Source organism: Seriola lalandi, unplaced genomic scaffold (genome assembly GCF_002814215.2).
Source record: "Seriola lalandi dorsalis isolate HSWRI2012SDOR001 ecotype SW California unplaced genomic scaffold, Sedor1 jcf7180002054630, whole genome shotgun sequence".
Classification (NCBI taxonomy): domain Eukaryota; kingdom Metazoa; phylum Chordata; class Actinopteri; order Carangiformes; family Carangidae; genus Seriola; species Seriola lalandi.
The window spans coordinates 1,491,163-1,514,985 of NW_019525183.1; the positions used below are offsets into that span (position 1 = coordinate 1,491,163).

The following is a 23,823-nucleotide window of genomic DNA, read 5'->3' on the forward strand; positions in this document are numbered from 1 at the left end:
TTGCACAGTGATCTGAGGGTTGTCCTCACCCTGTCACTGTGACTTCCTAACTCTCTGAATCTCGGCCAAGTTGTATAAATTTTGGTGCCAGACTCCAGACTGCCCCCCCTCACAAGACTGTAAGAGCACCAGGCTGTTAAAGTCTAGACAAGAAACAATTTAGCACTTTTTCCTGGAAAAGGTTTGTGTTGTGTGAGACAGTTAAGTGATTGTGAGCGAGTGAGCTATGTGTTTTGGCAAGACACCTAAAAGCTGCTTACATCAGTTTCAAATAGCCTGGAGGCGAGCAGCACCCTGCCAACTAATCTGCTGTCCCCGCCTCTGGTGGACTGAGTGAGATTGAGGAAACTCAAATTGGAGGGTGGGGGGGTGTAAAGTATTTCTTATGTGGTCAATGAAAATAAAAAATGACAAACGCATCAGGGAAATTGACGCAACTACGCGAACATATAGAAAACTGAAAACAAGCAACAAGCAATATCCCTGAAAGCAGCCACTTAATATGATTCTCAACAGATCAGAGTCCATAAGTCAATGACACACTACGACAACATAAAATGCAGATCTTAATCTGAAATAAGTTCCTCTGCCGGTTTACATCTCTAAGAATCATCCTCACCTCTTCCTAGATTTCTTGCATGTGCATTGCTCTCTGGTCTTTAGAGGTTGTCTAGAAAAAAGCCCCCTGATTTTAAATGTAAGGACGGCCCCAGAATCCAGAGACATTTTAATTTGAAAATCTAACGTTCTATATGGAAGTTCTGCACAGACTATTGAGGATATATACATCTTTGGAAAGGATGCAGATATATTTATGTTTGCTGTGAGTAAAAAGTGAACATAGTTAACTACTCTTCGTTTTATGTTTTATTAATGTGCAGTTAAAGGAAGGTCTGTCATACCACAAACAGGAAATCAGTGCAGCAGAGGTTTGCAGACCTCACCGTAACATTGATTTTCTAGTTGCAGTGCGCTCAACAGTTCAGACTTGTTAAATTGAACAAATCCAACGTGTAATATCACTCAGTTTTCTTATCTCAGGAACAAACACACGTGATGATACACAGTAGCTTTTGATTTACCACCCTACAACAACTGTGAGACTAGTGTGTTTCCCTGGATGTATCTACGCTCTGTGTTTGTCTTGTTGTGCGCGGTTGGCTCCTTCACTGTATAACACAACCTCCCCCCGGGGCCAATCTATGCCCCCCCCCCCCACATGCACACAAACAACCTGTGAGCTTGGTACCTTGCTCCAGTCGGAGGGACAGCGATCGCCTGGCGGCCTCCACCTCTGATTTGGGACAGTCCAGAACTTGCCGGCACCACTGCAGAGGCGTGAGAAAGTTTTCTGTAAACTCTGCGGCTTTTGATGACACATACAACCTGGAAAGAGATGCCAAAGAAAGAAGAAACGTCAAACATATGTCTTAACTGTAGCTCAGAAATAGATGAGAATGAGCCGTTGTTCTACAGCCTGCCAGCAGCTATCCGAGGAGACTTTGACATGATGCTGGGGGCAGATGAAAAGTCAGAGGATTACCAACGTTTTTAGGACTCGTCCTCTGTGGAGCACGAATGTTTATACAAAATTTCATGGCAATTCATTAAATAGTTGTTGAGATATTTCAGCAAACACTGCCATATAATAAGCAAGAGAAATGGCTGAAACCTTGTAAAGAGCAACAACAAAAAGTAAGATTTGCAACATTAATATCCTCCTCCTCTTTTTCAACCCCCTTCCTGAACATAAATCAGCCATTTCTTCTTGTTTTCTTGGGGAACATACTGACACTGGGCATGTAGGACTCTTCTCGGATGGTAGCATGTCCTAAATTTAATATGTACGATAACCGAAATCCTGTTTTTGTTGCTTCCACAGAGAAACCAACTCAACTCAATTGAAAATATAAGAATCACCAAAATAAAGGGGCCATTTTAATACACTTTAATACCAATGTTTTCCTCATAATATGAGTTAGGAACACGTTATCGCCCTGTTGCAAATCTCCTCCATGCAGTCCCTGACAGATCACGACTCAGACTCCATCTTTCCTTTGTGCCACCAACTCATCATCTCCTGATGACTCGGTGTAAAATCTCTCGCCCTGGCTGGAGGTGATGTTAAGATTTTCAGATATCAGGAAAGAGAAGCCGGTTTGTTCAGATGGAGTGGATCAGATTATTCTGACAGTGCCGAACTCCCCCTCCATGATTCTGCTCTGCAGGCAACATGAGGGGAGCTGAATTATAGATTAAAACCTGCACTGACTTCGGGTGACAGTCTGACCTGAAGGGGACAGAACACACACCTCGGTTACTATTCCAGACACAGGGAGTGGATATACATATAAAGCTATTTGAAGACACCACTATGAGCTCTGGTAAATTTTAATGGGAGCCTCTAACAGCCAGCTTGTCGGTTAACTGAATCAGTCAGTCAGTTAGTTACGAATGAAAACAACTTGTTAGTTACTGTCTGCTGCTCAGAGTAAGTTGCGTCCTGTTTGCATGAGATGACCACTTCACCCTGGACGTCAAAATCAGCAAATAATTCACTTTCTGAATTTGATTTGGTCTCTTAGCAACCACCTCAGATTGGGTTTTTTTTTAGATGACATCAAATAAGAGACGGGCAGGATCTGAAGGGGTTTTCTGCACAGAGTTGGTTCAGGGTTTGATTCCCTGTGGGCAGAGCAAGGCGCTGATGTAAAAGCACCAAGCAAGTGGCATCATGATGAGAATTCATCTCCTACACATAGGGAGAATGGCAGCTTGGTGCAGGCCTGATAACAAGTGGCCTCTTCCTTTTAGCTCCCTAATTAACTTCCAGGGTGTGTGGCTCTGTTTTGGTGATGCAGAAGCTGGACAGGCTGCTGCTTCCAAACCACACACCCACAAACAATGAGACAATCAGGCATGGAGAATCATCTAAATCACACATGTGGCCTTTGCATGCAAGACTCACGACTTACTGCAAAAACAAAAGCAACAAATGGTTGAAAATTAAAACAATCATCGGACAGTTACCATGTTTCCTCAGACTCATCTGAGCAGCACAGAGAATCCAAGTCCAATAGCTCCAGCTCATCCAGAACCGACAGCTCGAAAGCGTCCTCCGCCTCCCCCGCAGCAGCTGCTCCACCACCGGCGGTGTGCGGGTGGAAATACTCGAAAGGCTCCTCCGGGGGCAAGAATGACCCCAAAGACGATTGACACAGCAGGGTGGGCACCGGGCTGGGCAGACAGTATCCACCGGCGCTCCCGAGCGCGCACGCCGGGGATGGAGGCAGCACATGCGGGCCGCCTGAGCAGCCGCTCGCCCGGGTGCGCAGCTGCTCGTTCTGCCGCTCCAGTTTCCGGACCAGCTCCTGCAGCTTCTTCACCTCCAACTCGGCGTTCAGGGTGTTGCTGTTGCAGTCCAGCTCCGTCATTATCGCGGGGTTCAGTACCGCTGCCTCCATTGGATCAGAACACACACACAAAAAACGTTGTATTAGCCGCTAACCCACCTCCACTTTGGATCCGAAACGGAGGACAGGCAGGGCCAAGCTGCTGCGGCTGCTGGCTCACCCTTTTACCCTCAGACTGCTTTCTGTATTCGGCAGTGGTAGTAATCTGTCTCGTACGCCTGTCTGGACCGGCAGCCAATGGGAGGCTACGTGACTCCACCTCTCCGCCACACACACCCACACACCCACCCACCCACACACACACACCCACCCACACACACACACCCCCCTGCCTCCACCGTCACAACATACGGGACTGATTACAGGTAGGAAGTGCACCTGTCACACTTCAAATTATGTGATAATATCCAAAACAAACGTGTAGGATTTTGTATATAGTTAAACTGTAAACTTAAAGACAATTTAATCGTTATTAACATATATATTAATTTGTTTGAAGCAGATATACTCACCGAACGATGTTTCCTTATGAATCTATCCTTTCATACAATGGCCTAATTATTCTCAAGCAGAAACAGGTGCGTTATAATGAGCAGGGACGCACCTGGTTCATTTATGCTAATTTGGCGACATCTCGTGGCGGAAGTTGGTTATAGCACCAAATAGGAAACGTATATTTGCAGGTTCGGTAAATTTAAGTACCCAGTCCACATTAGACCAGGTCAAGACGAAAAATAACTTTTTGGACTACATTAACAGAGAGAGCGTGAAGACTGATTAAAATTCACAAAAGGTCAATTTCAGACTGGAGTTTTTAAACTAGACCCGGTTCATTGTTTGAGTTTAAAAACAGTGTAATCACCAGAGAACTCTAGCAAATATTTTGGAATCAATTATTAAAATTGTTGCCAATTAACTTCCTGTTCCTGTTAACTTCCTGCCATGCCATGTACATGTATAGTGGAGGTCAATATGGCCCCAACAACACATTTCTACCCCCCTGCCCCCTGGGCGGGTTATCTGGTCAGGGTTGCATTATGGGTAATGAAGGCCCCATGTTTTGATAAGAAAGAGGAATGCATGGAATTAAACAAATACATTATCTCTATTCTGCTGCATCTTCTTTGATACTTTTTAGAAAAACAGAAATAATGAATTAAATAATTGCTTTATCATGCTTTACTAATCAAATTTATACATTATTCCTTTATTTTGGCCAAAAAATTTTACTTCACTGGTGTGTAGTCTAAATCGGACCAAATGTCTAAATAAAGTTAAACTAAAATGCATCAGAATTGTGCAGTAAACATGTCAAATGGTTAAATTTCCAAGTAATAACCAAAACAAGGAAAAACAGAAAAAGATGGACAGAAAACCATATTTTTACATGAAAAACTTCATTTAGTGACTCATATATTGATAATCATATATAACTTTTTCATTTATTCCTTGACACACGCTTCCATCTGGTGGCTGAGGTCGCTCACTGCAGCTTGTTGTTGAGTCCGGGCTGCATCCTGAAAACATGGCGTCTGTGTGAGAGCGCATGAAGACATTTGGTTTGTTGTTGTTATAAACTAAGGAAGACACCAGTGTGAATATTTCATATTCCAGTTCAGGTAAGATCATCCTCCTTCCCCCTCAGCGTTTCTTCCAGGTGAATTTCCTTCTCGCTCCCTCCTGTCCTGGCTTCTTCCTCTCCCTCACTCTGGGGTCAGGGGTCAACAGACCAGCTGGAAAACAACAGAGAGAGATGAAATGGATGGATGAAGGATGAAATCATGAGACAAAGTGGTAATGATGATGTCATGTCCATCTTGTCGGAATGCACTACTGCACCCAATTCGTCCATATTCACCTCTGAGCTGCTTTCTGAATAAATGAGCTTTGATATTGTTTGTTTCGATGTTCTGTTCAGCTGCATCACAGACTGTCACTGTGTTATTTATTTCTTTTTGTATAGGGACCTCTTGTGGTTTCACCTACGTCGCCTGCAGTTCTTCTTTCTTGTCATCTTTCAACTAAGCCTCACCTCAACCTGAACTTCAGCTGCAGAACTTTTTATCCCTGAACTTGTCATAATACATCAGAACAACAGTACATCAACCGAGCAATAAGTTAGACAGGGAACAACCTGTTCAGCAGAGAACAAACAAGCCTGAAAAAAAAGTAAACAGCTGGAACTGTATCTGACTCCAATCTTAGTTATTTACAAAGTGCTCATATTGAGATTTTACAACACACATAATACATCACATTCATTTAATATATGCAGTATATTAGTCAATGTTGTATAAGAGCTTAATCAGTTTTTATCAATCTGTTCAAGCTTAAATCTCCAAATTTCCCAAAATCAACTTCTTTTAAATTCAAGGATGTGAATCATTTACTGTAGGCGTGGCTTGTGACTATAAATGTGAGACCTGATTTGCTTACAGCAAACCTGAATGTTAGGAAACAGTGTGAATTTAACATTTTTCATTCATTGCAAATGTCCCTGTCTTCAAAATGACATGTTTTAACTGTGAGGGGCTGCTCCACTGCGTTGGATGGATTCAAGCGTTTGCAAGTGCTTCTAAGCAATGAAATGACAGGGGGTTTGCTGGCTGGGGAAAAGTATCAGTAGAAGTGTTAATGTACATGATTTGTAGTAAATTGGTCTAAACATGCAAAACAAAGTATGATGTATGTGACTCCCCCCACCTTGTCTCATGATCTCCATGTCCCCTTCTGCCAGGAAGCTGAGCAGGGCACGAGAGATGGCGAGTCGCAGCGCCCCCGCCTGGCTGGACCTGCCACCGCCGCTCACGGTGCACTCCAGGTCGAAACGTCCCAGCATGCCCATGAACTGAAGCGGGAACATCAGCTGCTCCCTGAAGGCGGAGAGATGAGGAATAAAAAAAAAAAGAAAGAAGAGGAAAGAAGAAAATGACCAGGAGATAATAAAAAAAAGGAGGTGAAAGAATGAAATGTGGTTGAATAGGCAGAGCAGGAGTGTGTGCTATTTAACAGATAGTGGTATCAACAGCAGAGGCTTAGCTAATTTAATGTCTGGTTGGGTGACTTTTCAGACAAGCACAGAGGATCCAGCACTGTGAAAAGCTTTCTCTTACAATCTCACCACCACATATTACAGAGTAACTTCTGACTCAGCAGGAATAGGATAAGGTAGAGAGCGTGTGCATGTGCGTATGTGCGTATGTGTGTGTGTGTGTGTGTGTGAGTGAAAAAGAAAGTGTCTGTGTTCTGGATGGCGTCTCAGGCTGAATGGCCTATGGCTGCTGACAAAGTCAATTGTCAACTCTCTGCTCCAATTACAGCCCATCCTCACACTGCATGACAACACCAGCTCTGGACATTCACTCACACACTCACACACACACACATACACACACACACACACACACACACACACACACACACACAATCACTCAACTGTGTAATTAACTTACTACAAGGAGATAAATAAAAAAACGAGGCGATGCTGTGAAGAGTGAAAAAGCTGCTTTTTAATTTTTTTGGGGAGAGGGGGAGTAAAACACATCACGGCTTGCATTTTAAGGGAAATGGTGTCTGTGAATGAAGCGGCAGAGTGTGATGTGATGTGGAAAAGGTTTATTTGTTCAGGGGCTCTCCTACCTGTCCTGTAGCACGGAGAAGTAGTGGATGTAGTCTCGGCCGTTGATGGTGACGCGCCCGGAGCCGCAGTCTCGGAGAACGACAGAGGAGCTTGATGTCTTCCTACGGCCTGAGAATAAACACACACACACACACACACACACAAAGTTTTTGCTCTTTAAATCTAAAATTCTCATGTTTGGTGGACAAGAGGAAAACAAAATTTACCCTGTCTTTTCTTTTTAGACCCCGGCCATCATTTCTATAGTTTGACGACATGGCAAGAAACAGGTCCACCTCCATTTTCTTTTCCAAATACATTCGACTAAGCTGGGAATTTGTTTACAGCCTGACTGCTCATTTCTCCTGTAGTCACCCTTCTTTTTATCACCTGACCCAGTCTCCAGATCTCAAAAATTAACTTTCAGCTTGTTTAACAAACTCAAACAGGCCTGGAGAAGAATGAGTGTTAAAAACTGACTGACATTGTGGGCTTTGGTGATTCTGTACTTTAAACCACATAAAAAAAAAATCTCTGCAGGTTTCCAAACATTTTCCAAGAGCTAATGTCCAGGCTTTTCTGAACTTGAGGACATAAAGATGTGACATGGCAGATCTCCAGTCAGCGTCAGATGTGACAAGAATTACATTTCAGCAAATGTGGAAAATTTCAGTGAGTTGGGATGTGAATTTGAGAGCCGTCTACCCTCTGCTGTGCTGAAGGCCACGCCTCTGTCATCCCTCTCCAGAGACGGCACCATTTGGCTCTTGGACTGAGCCTCCAGTTGCCGGCGGTAACGCAGGACAAACTCCTCCTCTGTGGCGCAGTAGGGCATGGACAGCAGGCGCTCCATCAGCTGGATGAAGTGATTGTACTGAGGATAACATCACACACGTGTCAAAAGCTTCATCTTCCTCCATCAGAGAAGGAGAGGAAAAGGAGGATGAGAGGAAACAAAGTCTGCTCTTACATCGTGAGTCGAGATGGTCTCCACCAGCGACGTCTCCACTTCCTCCTTTGTGAGCCACCGGCTTGTGCCTAGAGAGCTGAAGGAGAGAGACGCAGCACTATTTTCGTTTCTCCTTATGGTGATTCCTTGCTTTCATTTTCTGAGACTTCAAACTGACTTCATCTGAATCCTTTAAACAGTTTTCAAATCTATTACTGGAGTCAGGTGGCTCTCTAAACATTTAAACACCTTATGAAGAGAGTTCCTATTTAGCCGTCTTTCATCACGAGTAGTTAAGAGTCACAATAACTGTACTTTCAAACTAAATATTTAATAAAAGATCATTTTATTCCACTTGACACAAAATACAGCAAAATACCAAAGTTCCTGCTTGGATTGTGAAAAAGTTTTCATTTAAATCCATGAATTTTTGTGATCTTGTTACTCTTGTTATCATTCCCATCTGACATGACTTGATGATCAAAACTGTTCCCAAATTCTGAAGTGTAAAAAAACGTCTTTCTCAACTTACATCTGCTTGGCATTCTCGGTGAAGAGTCCTTTGGCTCTCAGCTGGTCTTGGTACTTCTCCAACTTCTGGATTTTGTCGTACATTTCCTGAAATCCACCAACAACAACGACAACACTAAGGATAACTGTGAAAGATGTGCACATTGAAAATGCTGTAAGCTCATTGTGCCTGAATGGAAGTAAATCCCTGCAGCCAGAAGAGAGGAGGCTGCTATAACAGCAGATAAATATCCATGGTGTTGGAATTAAATGTTCAACTATGACATATGAGTGTAATCTTCAGCTGTCCACATACTTTTGGCCACACACAAAACAAATGGCCTGAGATGCTCCAGTTTTAGCCCCTGATACATCTGATTAAATAAAGAGTGAAAACAAGTTGAACAAAATCATTAGTTGCATCTTCCTGAACATTTACTGACTGTAAGAAGTAACTGAATCAATCTGAGGCTCATGCTTCAACTTGTCATACACACACTGTTGGTTGATGAAATATTTGCAGCATTTACACTGGGGAGTGTGTACATTTATAGTAAAGGAGTCCCATTCTCTTTGTACTGTAGGAAAGTTCATCTTCCGTGAAATGACTCAACAAAACCCTGAAGTATTCTGCTGTACAGATGATCAAAAACCAGAACAGCTGTCTGAAGTTTGCAAAGACCCTTTAATTAGTTTCTATTTTGATTTCTCCAGTATCAAATAGGAGATTGTTTCTGCCTGTCATTTGTGAATCTTATTGTAGACAATAAGGTTTGATTGTGAACAAATGCGCAAGTTACTTTGGTGGGGGTTGGTGAGGGTGGGGGGGGCATGCTGGTCACGTCCCTGAGGCAGACACCCCCACCTCTGCCGCCCTGCGCCTGGGTGAGAACTCATTTCCCCGTCAATTATTCACCAGATGTTTGTTTAATTCCTTCTTGATAGAGTGTGCCTAATCCGCTGCCACTCCGACCAGCGACAGAGGGGTACGGGGGGGGAGGAGGAGCAGGAGGAGGAGGGTGGGGGGCACCAAAAAAGCAAACATCAAGCAAAAACCAATTTTCTTTGCAAGAAAAAAAAAAAAAAAAAAAAAAAAACACGTAATAGAAAATCAGAAAAAAAGAGAAGGCAGGAGGAGGTGGAGGAGGGGGCTTGGATAAGGGGCTTGCGTTACACGTTTGCAAACACTGGGCCCTACAATGGCGAGGAATAATTCGCATGGATTGGCCGGATGAAAGGAGGAGAGGGCCAGTATCTGGATACATTTTAGTCGAGGCTGTTACGGAGACCGACAGCTAGAGCTCCACTCTTTCTTTTCAATAAGTGGTTCTTCATATGCATGGCAACACCTTCAAGTTCACAGCTTTAGCTATGAGAGGAAAAGGAATATAGTCAAACATTTAAATTGGACTAAGTTAGCCAAAACGTAATGATAAAGGATGAAAATGAAAGAACATCTCCCCCTGAGGATTGGGTGTTTATTTCATATGTAGGTTTAGATGAAGTGACGGGTGAGACGTGCGATGGGTGGGTGTTTTTTCACATCCCCCACGGTCGTGGCCATAAAAGGCTCAGTGGAGCGGTGGGCAGGTTAATGCACCGCGCTGGCTGAGCCCAACAACAGCCAGAGCTGCACACGCCACTGCCCCCTCCTGGCAACACTCCTGAGGTGTGTGGAGACAAGATGGGGGGAGGGAACGAGGGGAGGAAAAAACAGGGAGAGGAGGAAACAAGAGGAGAGGGAGAAAAAAAAAATGAGTGTGATTGAGGCTGCGATCATGCAGACAGGCAGCTCCAGCTCTCAGACATGTCTGACATACCTATTTAAACCAGCAGCAGGGGGTGCAGATTGTGGCTCCAGGGCACAATGGTGTGTGTGTGTGTGTGTGTGTGTGTGTGTGTGTGTGTGTGTGTGTGTGTGTGTGTGTGTGAGTGTGAGTGTGTGTATAAGACGTGTGACCAATATCCAGATATCATACCTCTGTGTTTTAGATACAGACACATCTATTGTCTACGAAACGTCTTTCAACAAGGTCAGCAGCTGATAGACAGGAAGCAAACAGCTGAGTATGAAAACAACAGAGGATGGAGGAAGGAGGTCTGCACAGAGGTGGGGAGCAGTGTGAATCACCCACTCTGCCCCACCTCACTTCCCTTTCAAATCCCCGTGGAGTCACTGCTCCCTGTGGCGGGACAAAGCCTGACAAGCCAGACGTGCCACACCTCAGACACGAATTTCAACATGGACACAAAAATGGAGGTTTACAAATATTCTTTTTCTTTTTCTCCATCTCAACCAACAACTGAATATTTTTTTTTTGCTTGTTTATGAAATTGTTTGTGTTAGCTTGTTTTCTTACTTTCCTTATGTTTCCTTGTTTATCAATTAAACATCTAAAATGGCAGTGTTAGATTTTTGGTGCCCCCTGTTGGCTTCCCTACTACCAACTTTAAGTGTCATTCATTAGAATAATAAAAAAAAAACTATTTAAAATCCTATAAATGTATGGATTTATATACTCAAAGACTTACAAACAGCTTTTCTATTAGCTGCCATCTCATGTTGTTCTCTGTCAGTGTCACAGTTTCCCTGAAACGGTAGAAATTCTGCAAAGTTCAGACAGCTGCAGGGATTTGGTTCATTATCAGGAAGGAAATGGTGGATGGATACTGACCATGTTTAAACACAGACTAAGTCTTATTTAGATCTAGTCTAATAAAGATATTGCTTCATAATATTCCCAGCAGGAGTGGCACCAACCATACAGGACATCTGAGGCTGATACCAATGTCAATATCTGAGAGTTTGAAAATATATAAGCAAATATTCAAATTTTAAGGATCCCATTATTTTTTTTATTCTTTATTACAAATGTGGATTTAAAAGTCAGCTCCTCTTCTAAATGATCCAGTTTGTGCGTGTGGATGAAGTCTGAGATTTAACGAGATCAATAAAGAGGCTATTATTGTATGAAGCTATTCTTCTCAGCTGCTTTGACTCTTTGATCTGAATCATGTCCATAACCAGACTGTGGGACATTTTAAAGTTGAAACATGAAGTCATCAGTGTTTCCTAGTAGACAAACTGTCTTTAAAAACATTCTGCTTGACAGTTGCTGTTTGGACCCAGACTGAGAAAGTGAGAATAAACTTCACCACCCCAGGAGCACAGGTAGACACAGTTATTCTCCAGTGATTCACCTGTCAAGACAGACCACCTTTGACCTCTCTGTCCCGCTCGCCTGACTCTTCCTCCCTCTGTCTCACTTCCCTCTAATCTCCCACCGCTCTATTCAGCTGTGTGGAAAAGAGGATCTGATGTGGCCTCTCCTCGGGGGGACAGCGCAGCCTTCTCTCAACTCACTGAATAGGATATGACCCGAGGGGTGCAGGAGGCAGGGATGGGGAGGGAGTGGCAGGGGAGGAAGAACTGAGGATTCTGAGCTGGATGAAGATTTACCTCCACCTCACATGAAAACCTGACAGTGCCTGCAGTACTCACATGCATCAGGGAGTAGTAGGACTGTTTGCCGGTGTAAAACAGGTAGTGGAAAGGCCGTCCGTCTGCTCCCCACTGGACAGCTTTAAAAACAGGACACATGATCAGTTTAGAAGCAGTTCACACTCATTTACAGTAAAAAAAAGTAATCGGCTGCACAGATGACATACCTCTTTGCTTTGGAAATATTTCCTCTGGATGCTGGAAGTGGAAACAGAGGAAAAAAGCAAGGACAATTAAAGCCATCCTGCCCCAGTGAGCAGTAAATAAACAAAGAGTGAAGCTGAAGTTAGTGAAATGACCTCCAAATCTATTTCTCATCCTTAAAGATTCATTTCGCATCAGCAGGTCCTGTCATCCCATGAAATGGTAGTTGCTTAAACCGCAAGCAAATATGAGCATGGATAAGAATTTGTGATCTATTTAATATCACTGCATTCATCTATTTATGTTATTATTCATCGACTGACTCCTTCATTTGCATGTCATTTTATATTAAAGTACAAAAACCATCAAATAACAGGTTTTGGAAGAGTGTGCGTATCAAATGTGAATGATTTAACCATTTAGTGAGTTTTATTTCTCAGATTTAAAGAAAAAAACAAGCAAGAAATTGAGAAAAGTCCATATAAAACATGTTTCTATCTCTTTCTTTCATTTTCTTGAGGACCCCCACTGGGGGTCCTTAAACTCACGCTGGAAACCACTGCCCAAGAGATTGAAAATGCTTCATGCAAAAAGCAAGGAAAGGAAATTGTTCAGTGACAATTTCTTGTCCAGTTTTAGACCTGTGACACCAACCGATAACAAATAAATCAGTTCGACATGACTTTGTATCATAAAAACTAATAATTTACAGCCTTTAAACTTGAACATCAGCTAAACACATGAAAGGAAAGTTACCTTCATGAGGGGCTGGGCTTTCTTGTCAAATAGGCTGGAGGGGAAGAGGTATGCGATACTCCTCTGTGGGTGAGAGAGGAAATTAATTAATAAATAAATTAAAGGTAGAAGAAATGGCAGTTTGAAAGATGCACTGATGGCAGATTATGACAATGCTGACACGTCCCAACAACAGAGGTCACACCAGCGGACAACACTGAAAGTGACAGAAGAGAAGAGGCACAAGCTGCTGGCGGGTTCAAGGAAAGGGGAGCGTGTATGTGTGTGTGTGTGTGTGTGTTACTGTAGAGTTAGAGGAGAAAACAAGCAGAAAAAGGCACAAGTTTTTGGCTTTGTTGACAGTGAGCAGAGGACACTGTGGACGTCCAACAGTTCACTCCAAGTTCATGCTCTGCTGCTGTGCGTGTGTGTGCGTGTGTGTGCGTGTGTCCGTGTTATTAGCAGGGCTACAGATGGCACTGTAAATGTGTGTGAGCGAGGAGAGGGAGACAGGAAGTGTGTTGGCCCCGCCACACTCATCAAGACAGTCTGTTCATCTCTCTCTCTTTCTCTCCATCCTACCATCTCTCCACTCCTCTTCTTCTTCTTTCCTCTTTTCCTCCTCTCTGTCGCTTCAATTAGTGAGGCAGCAGGTGCTGCACAGAGGGAGCGGGTTGCTGCCTTTAAGGTTGTCAGAACGACAGAAAGCAGGGAGAAAAGGACTGAATAAATGTGTGTGTGTGTGTGTGTGTGTATATGGCGGGAAGAGGAAGACAATTGAGGAGAAGTTAAAGGGTAAGAGGAGAAGAGGAAAAGGGAAAGACAGGCGGAGACAGAGGAGCAGGGAACAGATGAAGACACACCTGTGTGTCCCCTGAGCCTCAGTACAATATGGCAGAGATCCCCGAGGGGCAAAGACTGAGTGACAGAGGAAGAAAGAGGAAGAGCGACAGTCGAACCGACACTCGTACAACTGAGCAGCGCCACAGCGCAGGAGGGTGTCCGATTTTACAAATTTCATCGACACAGTGAAATCAATCATGCTAAATTTTGAACACGCAGGATGAAACGTTTGAAACCGTCTTCTTTTATCGTCTGCGTCTGCGTCTCTGAAACTTGGCAAAGGGTCGGCAGCTCTCGCATCTCCTGACAGAACGAGTGGGATAAAAAGCTTCAACGGGCCAGCAGGCTAACCTCGCTTCCTATCATTTCATTATGTAGAATTGTACTGTAGAAAGTAGAAATGTAACTGTGGTGAGATGACAATAAAGGTCCTTGTGTCCTTGTTTCATAGAACTATAAGTTATAGGTCCAACGAAAGGCTCTCACTATTTTCTATAATTTCAAACACAAAACGATTATTCAGTAAATCTAATAATAAATGATTAACTAATTAACGATGAAAATCTTTTGCTGTAGCCTTGATTTCTATGTTTATGCAGTGGTTACTCTGCTGTTACTATGTTACTCTGACACAAGATAGTTTATAACAGCACAACTAGCGATTATTGTCATTGTTGATCAATGGATTAATCATTTACTAACACGTCAGAAAACAGTAGAAAACAGCTTTGAAATTGCGTGTTTTACCTGATCAACAGGTAAAAACCCCAAAGGTATTCAGTTTACAACACAGAAAAAGCTGAAAATTATCTCATTTGAGAACTGAAATGGTTAAGAAATTATCAAAACTGTTATGGATTTATTATTTCAATCAAATGATCAGATTTGGTGCTAGTTAGAAAAAGCTGAATGGAGGCTCAAAAAATTGTTGGCAACTAGAATACGAGCAGATGGTGCAGCCATAAGTCAGACAAAAAGCTATTTTATGATATATATTCAAAGTTTTTGAGAGTCATGTATATTTCACAATTTTGTTTTCAAAGATTAAACATTCGCAAGAGCTGTTTATGTGTCTTTTCTAGGTCTGTGGCAAATATCCAGTGTTAAATGACACTCCCCTGACTGTAAACATCCTTTTGATTATTGCTGGGTCTTTATCACCGTCACACCTGAAGAGACTGGACTCCACACCAAGGCGGAGGGATTTATCAGGTGCCCCGCTCTGCACCTCTCCAGTCCTCCCAAATTTTCCTCCTTGCCTCCACACAGCCAAGTTTAGGCTGTTAGCCGTCACTTTGGCTTTCACAGCCTGGCGCCAACTGCTGTCTTCATTGCATGTGAGGGACACTGGGGAGCCAGTGAGGGGAGAGTGGGAAATCAAGCTAAACGGTTGGAGCAGTGAGGGCTAATGTATTGCCAAAATCTCAAATGAGCATTGGGTGTGTGTTTGAGGGTGTTGCTAATATCCCTGACGCAGCGAATTAGCAAGAGGTGGCCCCACCTCCCTGATGCTGGTGGAGTCTACCGGTGCTAATGATGACGATGATGTGAAGAGAGCAGAGCTTTAAAACAAAACACCTCTCCAGACTGAAAGGTGGAAGTTAATCAGTGTTTAAAATGCTTATATGCTTGTGGATTCGGATTTTTGTCTCACGAGGGGGAGATGAATGTGGACACACACGAAGGCAGTACAACTGACTGTCAAAATAAAGTAGAGAAAACTGTATACCTGTTATTAAAACCTGTTTGTAAGCCTGTTTATAAGTGTAGATCCAAAGACTGAGCAAAAACTCTACTACCTTGCAGCATAAATTCAGAGGTTTAAAGAAGGGCATGGTGAGAGGATAATTACTGGACTGAATATCCTGAGGAGCTGTCAAGCACAAATTCCCACCTGTCAACAACAACTGCTGAGGCGCTACTATTATGTGGAATATGGCAGAAAAATAATGTAAACTGCTAAACAATTATAACAGACAGCCACAGTGAGACTTCTAATCACCATAAAAATTAATTTTTACCAACAAATTCCATCAAAATCCAAAACCAACAAGTCCACATCTCAAATCGTGTATCACTCAGCCCCAAACAGATTGGCTCATACCAAAGACTTTAAAACTTAAAGTAACAATACATTTTTATGACATTTTTGAAAAGGCTCAGTAATTTCTTAAATCGGTAGGACACTTTGTTTTTTAGCAAACCTTCCAAAAACAGAGAACATAGTAAATAATTTGTTGGGGGACAATTTTCAGCAGTGGATAAATCCACAGTCGATGCTCTTGCGAGTATTTACAGAACCAGGATGGTGTGAGTGGGAATAAACAACAGTGTAAGTGTTCATGGTTATGAGGGAACATGTCAGCCAGTGCAACAGTCTGGCTCACTGATGTGCTACAGCTACAGGAATTAGAATAGAATAGTGTTGAAAACATATAACCAGCCATCAAATAATTTTAACTAGTGAAAAAAGGCATATCTAGAATTTTGTACCTCCTTAACTCATATTGGAGCCAATGAAATTTAAGATAAACAATGAAAAACCTAAAAACTAAACCGGAGCTGCAAAACAGCTCTGCACAAGCCAGTGGGTGCATGGGAGACACAGACACACAGACACATACATACACACACACACACACACAAGTAACAGTACTTGCATGTGTGCAGTAAAGCGCACTGCACTCACATCTATGTCCTCCTGCGTGAAGTTCTCCGGGTCTTCTCCCATTATGTTGGCCAGGTGCCGTTTCCCGATGTTGAACTCTTCCACCTGCTTCTCAATATACTCCGCCGTGTACTTCTTCGGTCCTGCAGCCGCCAGGTTCTTTCGGTGGAGGGCAGAGCTCACACATATCTGCCTGCTCAGGACCTGGAGAGGAGGTTAAGCGATGTTATTATGACATTTGTAGTTAGCTAAACTGCATCACCATGCTATATATCTGGAGCAACGAAAACAACAAAACCATAGCCGAACTGTTGTTAGGGTTCAATAATCCATAGTAAGATAAAACAAAATATATCACACTGTTATAAAACTAAATACGACGTTAGCAGACCCTTATTTAAAACATCCGTTAAGCTAGTTTCGGTCAGAAGAAGCTGCAGTAGGATGCTAACTCAAGGACGTCAGTGTTTTTGTCGTTGTAATTAATTTATATCGAGTACACGTTTGTTTTTATTACAGGACCAGTTGGTTAATTAGAGACATTATCACACTGTACCTGCCGGCTCAGCTGCGACGTGACTGTGTTTATACTGGAGCAGCAATTCCCACATTTACCGAGGAACGAGCCCACGGTTCGCACACTGGACACCGCCATCTTTCCTGACAGCTCTGACGTCAGACACGGAAGTCGTTTCACGTCACGGGACACGTGACAAAACGTAATTTGTATTTTATGTTAAAATACACAAAATATTGTGTTTAATGTGAAAATAAAAATTACAATAAACATTTTCAAAGTATAACCACAAAATTTCACAACCTCCTTACATTTTTAGTTGCTATATTAAAGCTCTTTTATGTCATGTAAATAAACAAGCTTTAGTGGACATAAACTTGCTTTAACAATATTGTTCGGCTTCATTTTCAAAATCTATAATGAAAACCTGGTGTAAAATAGACTATGTGGAACATTTTACAACTTTTATTCTAAAATAAATGTAGAAATGTTGCAGCTGAGTGCTTCTCAAAAGCTTCAATGTCTGTGTATGATGCTGTATTCAAGTTTGAGTTAAAGTGCTATATAACAAATACAAAATGGACTAATACCAAATCCCGAGCCATCATAATTAACTGCTCTTCTACTACTTGTCACTAAATGGCAGAGAGTTTGTTTTTCTTTTCATATTTAGTGCATTCAGAAAAGAAATGGACTGGATAATTCAAGCCGCATGAACAGAATTGCGTAACCTGTCTGAAATGACAAATGAAACATAGAACATATAAAAGATTCCAACAAAGATCACACATTTCAAAACAACTGAGACATTGAATATAATGACTTACAGTACATAGGCTGCTTCAGTTACACAGCTTTTTAAAAAATCAGTCCACAACACATCACACAAGCCACAGCTCATTGGAAACGTGTGTTGTTCAGTATGATCATGAAAGTTCAAAACATGCTGGCCACATGGTGCAGCTACGAGCAAACTGCAGCACTAAAACTATTCCCCGTGTCCTTTTTAGGTTGTAAATTAATAACAGCCATTGCTCAAATCTTAAATGCTGAAACAGCGTAATACTCGTTTGTCTTCAGGTAAACAAAACAAAACAAACAAAAATCCACCTGTCAATTTCATTACTGTACCATCCAAAATGTGCAGAAAAACAATGGTGTGTTGACTGTTTAGGTGATATTACACATTTACCACTAGGGAGTTTGTTAGAAATTTAATGTTAATTCTGGTTCCTATACTTGCACATCTTTAGTGTTTTTTCTTCCAACCTTTCAGGTTTTTACACCACATGATCACCATGTCCAGCGTCAGTTTTTTGCATACAAACGACACGCACAACTATCTAAAACCACTTTGACCCCACAGACCTACTTGTGAGGCTCTGACGCCCAGTTTAATGCAAACTGTATGTGAACATCTGCCTTCCATGCTAAATCAGAAACAAAAGGAGGGGCCACTGTAAATGTCACGCCACAGGATTTAAAGCAGCGGATCCACATGAGTTGTCAGAAATAACACAATTAAAAAAAAATGCACAGTCACCGTCTGCCAAACAAGTTGGCAAGGATACACATAAAACAGATTGTTTTGCATATGTGGTGCAGTCGGTGCTGGGCAGCGCAGGCATGGATTAACACAACATTTTGTGTGGATTCCTTGAATAGATGAGCACAAGCTGCCACTTAAGCCAAACTTTATTGATAGGGATGAAAATAAGCTTCATTCCCCCAGGGAGCGTCACGCAGTAACATGTTTTGTACAACCACAGTTTTCCCATTGTTGATGCTGAGGAGCAGGAGGTTAAGTGATGTTTTACTGAGATGTATTTATGTGCTTTTTTAAAATATAGTTTAATATATTAAAGTTGCTGAAGTAAGTTGAAGTAAACTAATGTTAAAAAACACCATCATGCGCAAATAATTATGCAGCAAATGTATCTTTGTTGGATGTTTCCCTGAAAATATTAAAATGAAAAGTGAATTCTTCTAAGATCTGACATGATAAATCAAGCTACAAACTGCAGACTGTTACTGTTCAAGGAAAATGACGTACCTCCAAATTTGGTGGATTTTTAGTGTTCCTTTATGGGTTAAGAAAGTTCTTCTACTTCTTGAATAAACCATGAAAACACACATTGGATTGGCTGAAAAATGCTTTGTCAGAAAGCTGAGAATATGACTTTTTAATATAATGAATACATGTTTCAGGTGTTGGTTGATGTTGGGTATTAACACCTTCATGTATGAAAACACTGTCATAACTTTCCAGTGACCACCATCACATACTGTATATAGGAATACGCACATGCAATGTGTTTTTCATTTATAATTCATGCAAACAGGACAGGAGAAATTCACCTCTGGTTATTGTGGTCCCTTTTCCTCTCATAGTGTATGTGTGTGTGTGTGTGTGTGTGTGTGTGTGTGTGTTTTCGGTACAGTAGTATGCTGTGTTTACAGATCAATGCTGTGTGTCTTCACTTAGATTACTTTGATAGAGTTGGAACAGGAACACGGGGAGATTAATCAAAGTGAAGGGGCACTGACTCCCGGCCCGTGCCAGTCGATATGGCCGCGTGGTTAATTTGCCCCGAGGAGGGCTGTCGTCAGGCAGATGATAAACGGTGTTTGCCCCGTTTTTAGCCACAAGCGTGCTCCTGCTCACCAAGAAAAATAGTTTCGACCCATGGTCTCTAATTCACAGTGGGGGGTGAGGGTTGGGACATTAATCATCCTTCTGCTGTGGTTCGTCTCTGACAGGCGAGCCACCGTGGGTGGATTGGGTGGAGATATTCATTTGGTGAGCTTACTGTGGACTCAGGTAAACCCTGCATTATACTGGAGTGACTTGACACTGTGAAGACTGCAAACTGGAGAATTAATTAATTTCACACATCATACTTTGTTAATGAGAAGATACACCTTGGTTAATGAGAACCAAACACTGCCAGTCGCTGTGAAAATGGTGAATTTGCACTGAAAACAGTGCTATGACGTGAAAGTAAAAGGATTTAATTTAGGGAACCTTATGGGCTTTTTTCTTCATGCATGGCATGTGCCATCAGTGTTTCATATGAGGCTGTAGCTCAGTGCCAGGCATTAGAGAGTTGGCTCTCATCCAACTGTTCCAACAGATCTCCATAAGGACAAGCAGGGATTCCAGCACCGTCTTGAAAAGGAAACGCCACAATAGGCGACACTGACCTCCTCTCAATTTGCCCCATCCCCAGATTGAGCAACATCCTTTTAATTGTAGGGCTAAAACAGCGATGGAGCAAGAAATAATGGAGGATATCGCACTGTGGAGCTGTGCCAAGTCCGCTCCTTCCCCCTCTTTCCCAGGGATGGAGTGCTGGAGAAATGAGGGCTTATAATGCCAGCGAGCTGAGGCTTTGCTCCAGTCATCATTTCCATGCTGCTTTACGCTGATTCCCTAATATCCTTAGCGCCTTGCGTAGGGATAAGCCCATCGTGCTGAAACATGGCTGTCATGCCTATAAACCGTTCACGGCTCTAAAGAATCCATTATGGTTGCTCCACAAACATGGGGACTCAAAGGGCCACTTTGCTCAAGCTCATTTACTCTTTTAAAGCATATTTATTTACCCCTTAATGCTGTGGTGGAAGGGATCTTCAATATACCACAATACATCACAGCAGGTTGTAGAAACGGTGTATTTAAGCATAAGTGGTCATTTACACCATGAATCACACATCTTTAATATACTGTGCTGCATATTTTTTTTAAGGTGCACATGTTGATCTTGTACTACACAGCATATACAGAACGGCATATGCATCCAATGACAAAAAGGAATAAAGACAGAGGTAAAAATCATAATTTAAAATATTTTCACTGATGAGTATCCAGATAAAAAAGTCTCAGGTTACATTAACAAATGAGGAAGTGGACAGATCATGTATTTGTTACAAGGACACAAAAGGAGTGGTGTTGTCCCTGTGTGGCTCAGCTCAGTCAGTGATTAAGTGTCGTCCTACCTCTGTTGGTTTTGGGGGATCCATTCCCTCGGCAGGTCAATGAGGAGAAGGGCACTAACACTGACAGGGTTTCAATTTCCGCTGGAGCCATCCATTCTGCAAAAGCACAGCCACAATACTGTAAAACACTGCATCCACTGAACAGTATATAACCCTGGTGCCTGCATGCCAAAACAGATGCACAGCAGAGCCGGTGCAAAAAAACCAATGCAATTTAAAATCTGCTTTTCTGCAGTCAAGCTGTAAGTTTCTCAGAATCCAGAAAATGTGTGAATGGAAAAAAGAACAGAAGATACAGAATTATTCATATTCACCTGTTAACAATCATATCCTCACAACTCCAGTCTTCAGGTTCTTGCTCTGATCCAGACGGTGGGGCAGAGAGTACAGTTTCGACCCAAGTCAGGCCGAGGGGACCCGGAGAGACCCGGGATCAGCAGAGGGAATGCCAGAGGTGTTGTAAGCTCCAACTGGAGGAAGTCTACTGACACACACACATACACACACACACACACACACACACACACACACACATTTAATCAACACCATTTCTATACCATCCACAGTGCAATTCCCATTACAATTGATATTGTTATTCATATTCACATCCCAACATCTACTTCCATTGTCATTTCAAATCTTATTTCTGTATCTATTCTTTATCCCTATCTGTATTTTGTGTGTTTCATATTTCTATTCCCATTCATATTCCCTATTTTATTTCAGTTTCCTTTACATACCTCTTCCTTCTTCTTTCCTATTTCTATTATCAATCTCCTATTTCCACTGCTATTTTTGTTCTTATTTCTATTTCTATTTTTACTAATATTTCGTTATTCGATTCCTATTCACATTTCTCATTTCTACTCCAACTCCATATCAATTTCTACTCCGGTTTCTAGTCTTATCCCTCTTTTTAATTTCAATTCTTTTTATTACCATTTCTTTCCGCTTTCAGTTTATAATTCCTATTCTTATTCTCATTTCTATTCTCATTCCTACCATTTCTATCCCCATTTCTGCTTTCGCTCATATTCCAGTTTTTCCATTACAATTTTCTATCACCATTTCTTGTCAAATTTGTATTCCCAGTTCTATTTTGATTCCTATTTCCATTTCCATTCCCAATCCTATTCGCTTTCTTATTTTTTTTTTATTCCTATCAACTTTCCTATTGCTATTGCCATTTTTTTCTATTCCAGTTCATAGCTCAGCTCTAAATCGATCTACAATTTTTGATATTAATAATATTACTAATAACGTTATAGTTTATACAATTTCTACAACGTGTAGTGTCAAGCCAACACCCACAGTGATCTTTGTGTGAGGCAAACCAAGTTACATGCTATGTTTCAGAGCTCTGTCAAGGATTACTCAGCCCCTCTCTCATGCACACACACATTTACGCAGAGACACACACACACACACACACACACACACCATTTCGTAGATTATCAACAAGTATGGTCATTGAGTGGAAATTAATTTGCCACTGGTAATGGATAGAGACATTTTGCTGAGATGCGTAAAAACAGCTGAACTGCCAGCGATTACCTGCTGGAATCAGCCTTCATCAATATCAGGATAATTACAAAGCACTTCTGGCAGTGCGTGAAATGAATGGAGCGTGCAACAGATTGGGCGGCGGCCATAGATGTCTGCAGATATTAGGCTTCCTCCTCAGAACGGCTCCATGGGGGAGAAAGCTACCTGAACAGACTGGAGCTTCAGGAGGCAGTTTGAGAGGGTTTCATATTAAAACAGAAAACAGTCAGGTAGAACAGAACAGAAATGACTATGACTGAAGCTAATACAATTGCACAGTGCTGAATAGAATAAAAAGAACACAGGATTAGAATAAAATAGAACAGAAAGCACTGGAACAACAGCGAACGCTAGAACAAAATAGAAGTGAACACAATGCAAATAAATAGAGTAAAATGCATAAAGCACAGCGCAGAGAACAGAACAGAACTGACACTGACAACTGAATGAGACATAAATAAACTACAGAGATGAAACAAAAGAAAGTGCAGACTAGAATAGAACACAAGCAACGGTTGGAAAGAAGTAAACTAGTACAGTGCGGAAAAGAACAGACGAGGACAGAAAGGAAAAACTAGAGCAGAATAGAACAGGGCCGATTAAAATTTAATAGAACTGCACAAAAAATGAATTGTGTGAAATAAAATAGAGCAGAGCAGAATAAACAACTGGATAGAAATGCACAAACCAGATCTGAATAGAAACAAATAGTATATTTGCACAGCACCTTTGAAACACAAAGGCAATTCAAAGGTAGAGGAACACTTTCTAAACCTTTAAAACGTAATAAAGAGCTAAATAAAGTGTCGTAGTGTCATAATAAGATGGCTCATCTGTGGAAAAGGAAGTAAAGGGAGCAGCAGACAGTTGCTCTGGGGCTTTCGATCATATCACACAGTCTTCTTCAGTAGATTCGCCCATTTTCAAATGTTGAAATTTCCAGTGTTCTGAGCACTGAAAGAACTTCTTGTCCATTGTGGTTTAAAAGTTGAGGTTTAAGTAGTGTTTAATTTAGAACGCAGGTGGCTTTAAACTGGGTTTGGGGCGAGACTGGAAGGACTAACGGACTACTTCCTTGCGATCTAAGGGGTCTAATAGGTTTACACTCTTCAAGCATATAAATCACATGGTAGGATATGTTTACAGAATGATACGGAGCAACACCAATCAGAGGGAAAGAGAGCAGGTTTGTATCTCTTCAGTGTCCAGAGTGATGCTGGCGATAAGGCCCATTTCCCCGTCTCCAGGCCTGAGGATGGGATTGTGTAAGGTGGTTTGAGTAGAGAGGGGGTAGTGGAGGTGCGTTCGGGGTGTCGATCCCTGTCTTTCCCAGACTTCACTTCCGTCTCTCACATGGAACCACTTTGGTTACCCCCCCC

The 23,823-nt window shown here is 42.0% G+C and overlaps 2 protein-coding genes across 3 annotated transcripts in view; both read right to left on the reverse strand.

Annotated features, from left to right (window-relative positions):
- Positions 1-3,624, reverse strand: part of LOC111665271 (SLAIN motif-containing protein 1-like) — a 17,870-nt gene extending 14,246 nt beyond the window's left edge. For both annotated transcript variants that reach the window (XM_023420204.2, XM_023420203.2), the window contains exons 1-2: positions 3,031-3,624; positions 1,250-1,386 (exon numbers count right to left, since the gene is read on the reverse strand). In XM_023420204.2, the coding sequence (XP_023275972.1) occupies positions 1,250-1,386; positions 3,031-3,464 (571 nt within the window). In that variant the 5' untranslated portion in view covers positions 3,465-3,624. The remainder of the gene's footprint in view (positions 1-1,249; positions 1,387-3,030) is intronic.
- Positions 3,625-4,793: 1,169 nt separating this feature from the next.
- Positions 4,794-17,075, reverse strand: mrps9 (mitochondrial ribosomal protein S9). Its single transcript, XM_023420163.2, has 11 exons — positions 16,940-17,075; positions 16,405-16,587; positions 12,894-12,956; positions 12,161-12,191; positions 11,994-12,073; positions 8,514-8,599; positions 8,003-8,078; positions 7,738-7,906; positions 7,053-7,161; positions 6,117-6,286; positions 4,794-5,146 (listed from the first exon to the last, which is right to left on the reverse strand). Exons 1-11 carry the CDS (start codon positions 17,036-17,038, stop codon positions 5,055-5,057), a joined length of 1,158 nt encoding a protein of 385 aa, XP_023275931.1. The 5' UTR covers positions 17,039-17,075; the 3' UTR covers positions 4,794-5,054.
- Between the last annotated feature and the right edge of the window lie 6,748 nt (positions 17,076-23,823).

Bases quoted from the DNA above. Each gene is read 5' to 3' on its own strand.
- mrps9 (XM_023420163.2), bottom strand. From the start codon at position 17,038: ATGGCGGTGTCCAGTGTGCGAACCGTGGGCTCGTTCCTCGGTAAATGT. The intron at 12,192-12,893 runs GTAACTTTCCTT...TTCCACTTCCAG, and splicing joins AAGCCCAGCCCCTCATGAAG to CATCCAGAGGAAATATTTCC. The intron at 12,074-12,160 runs GTATGTCATCTG...CTGTTTTTAAAG, and splicing joins AATATTTCCAAAGCAAAGAG to CTGTCCAGTGGGGAGCAGAC.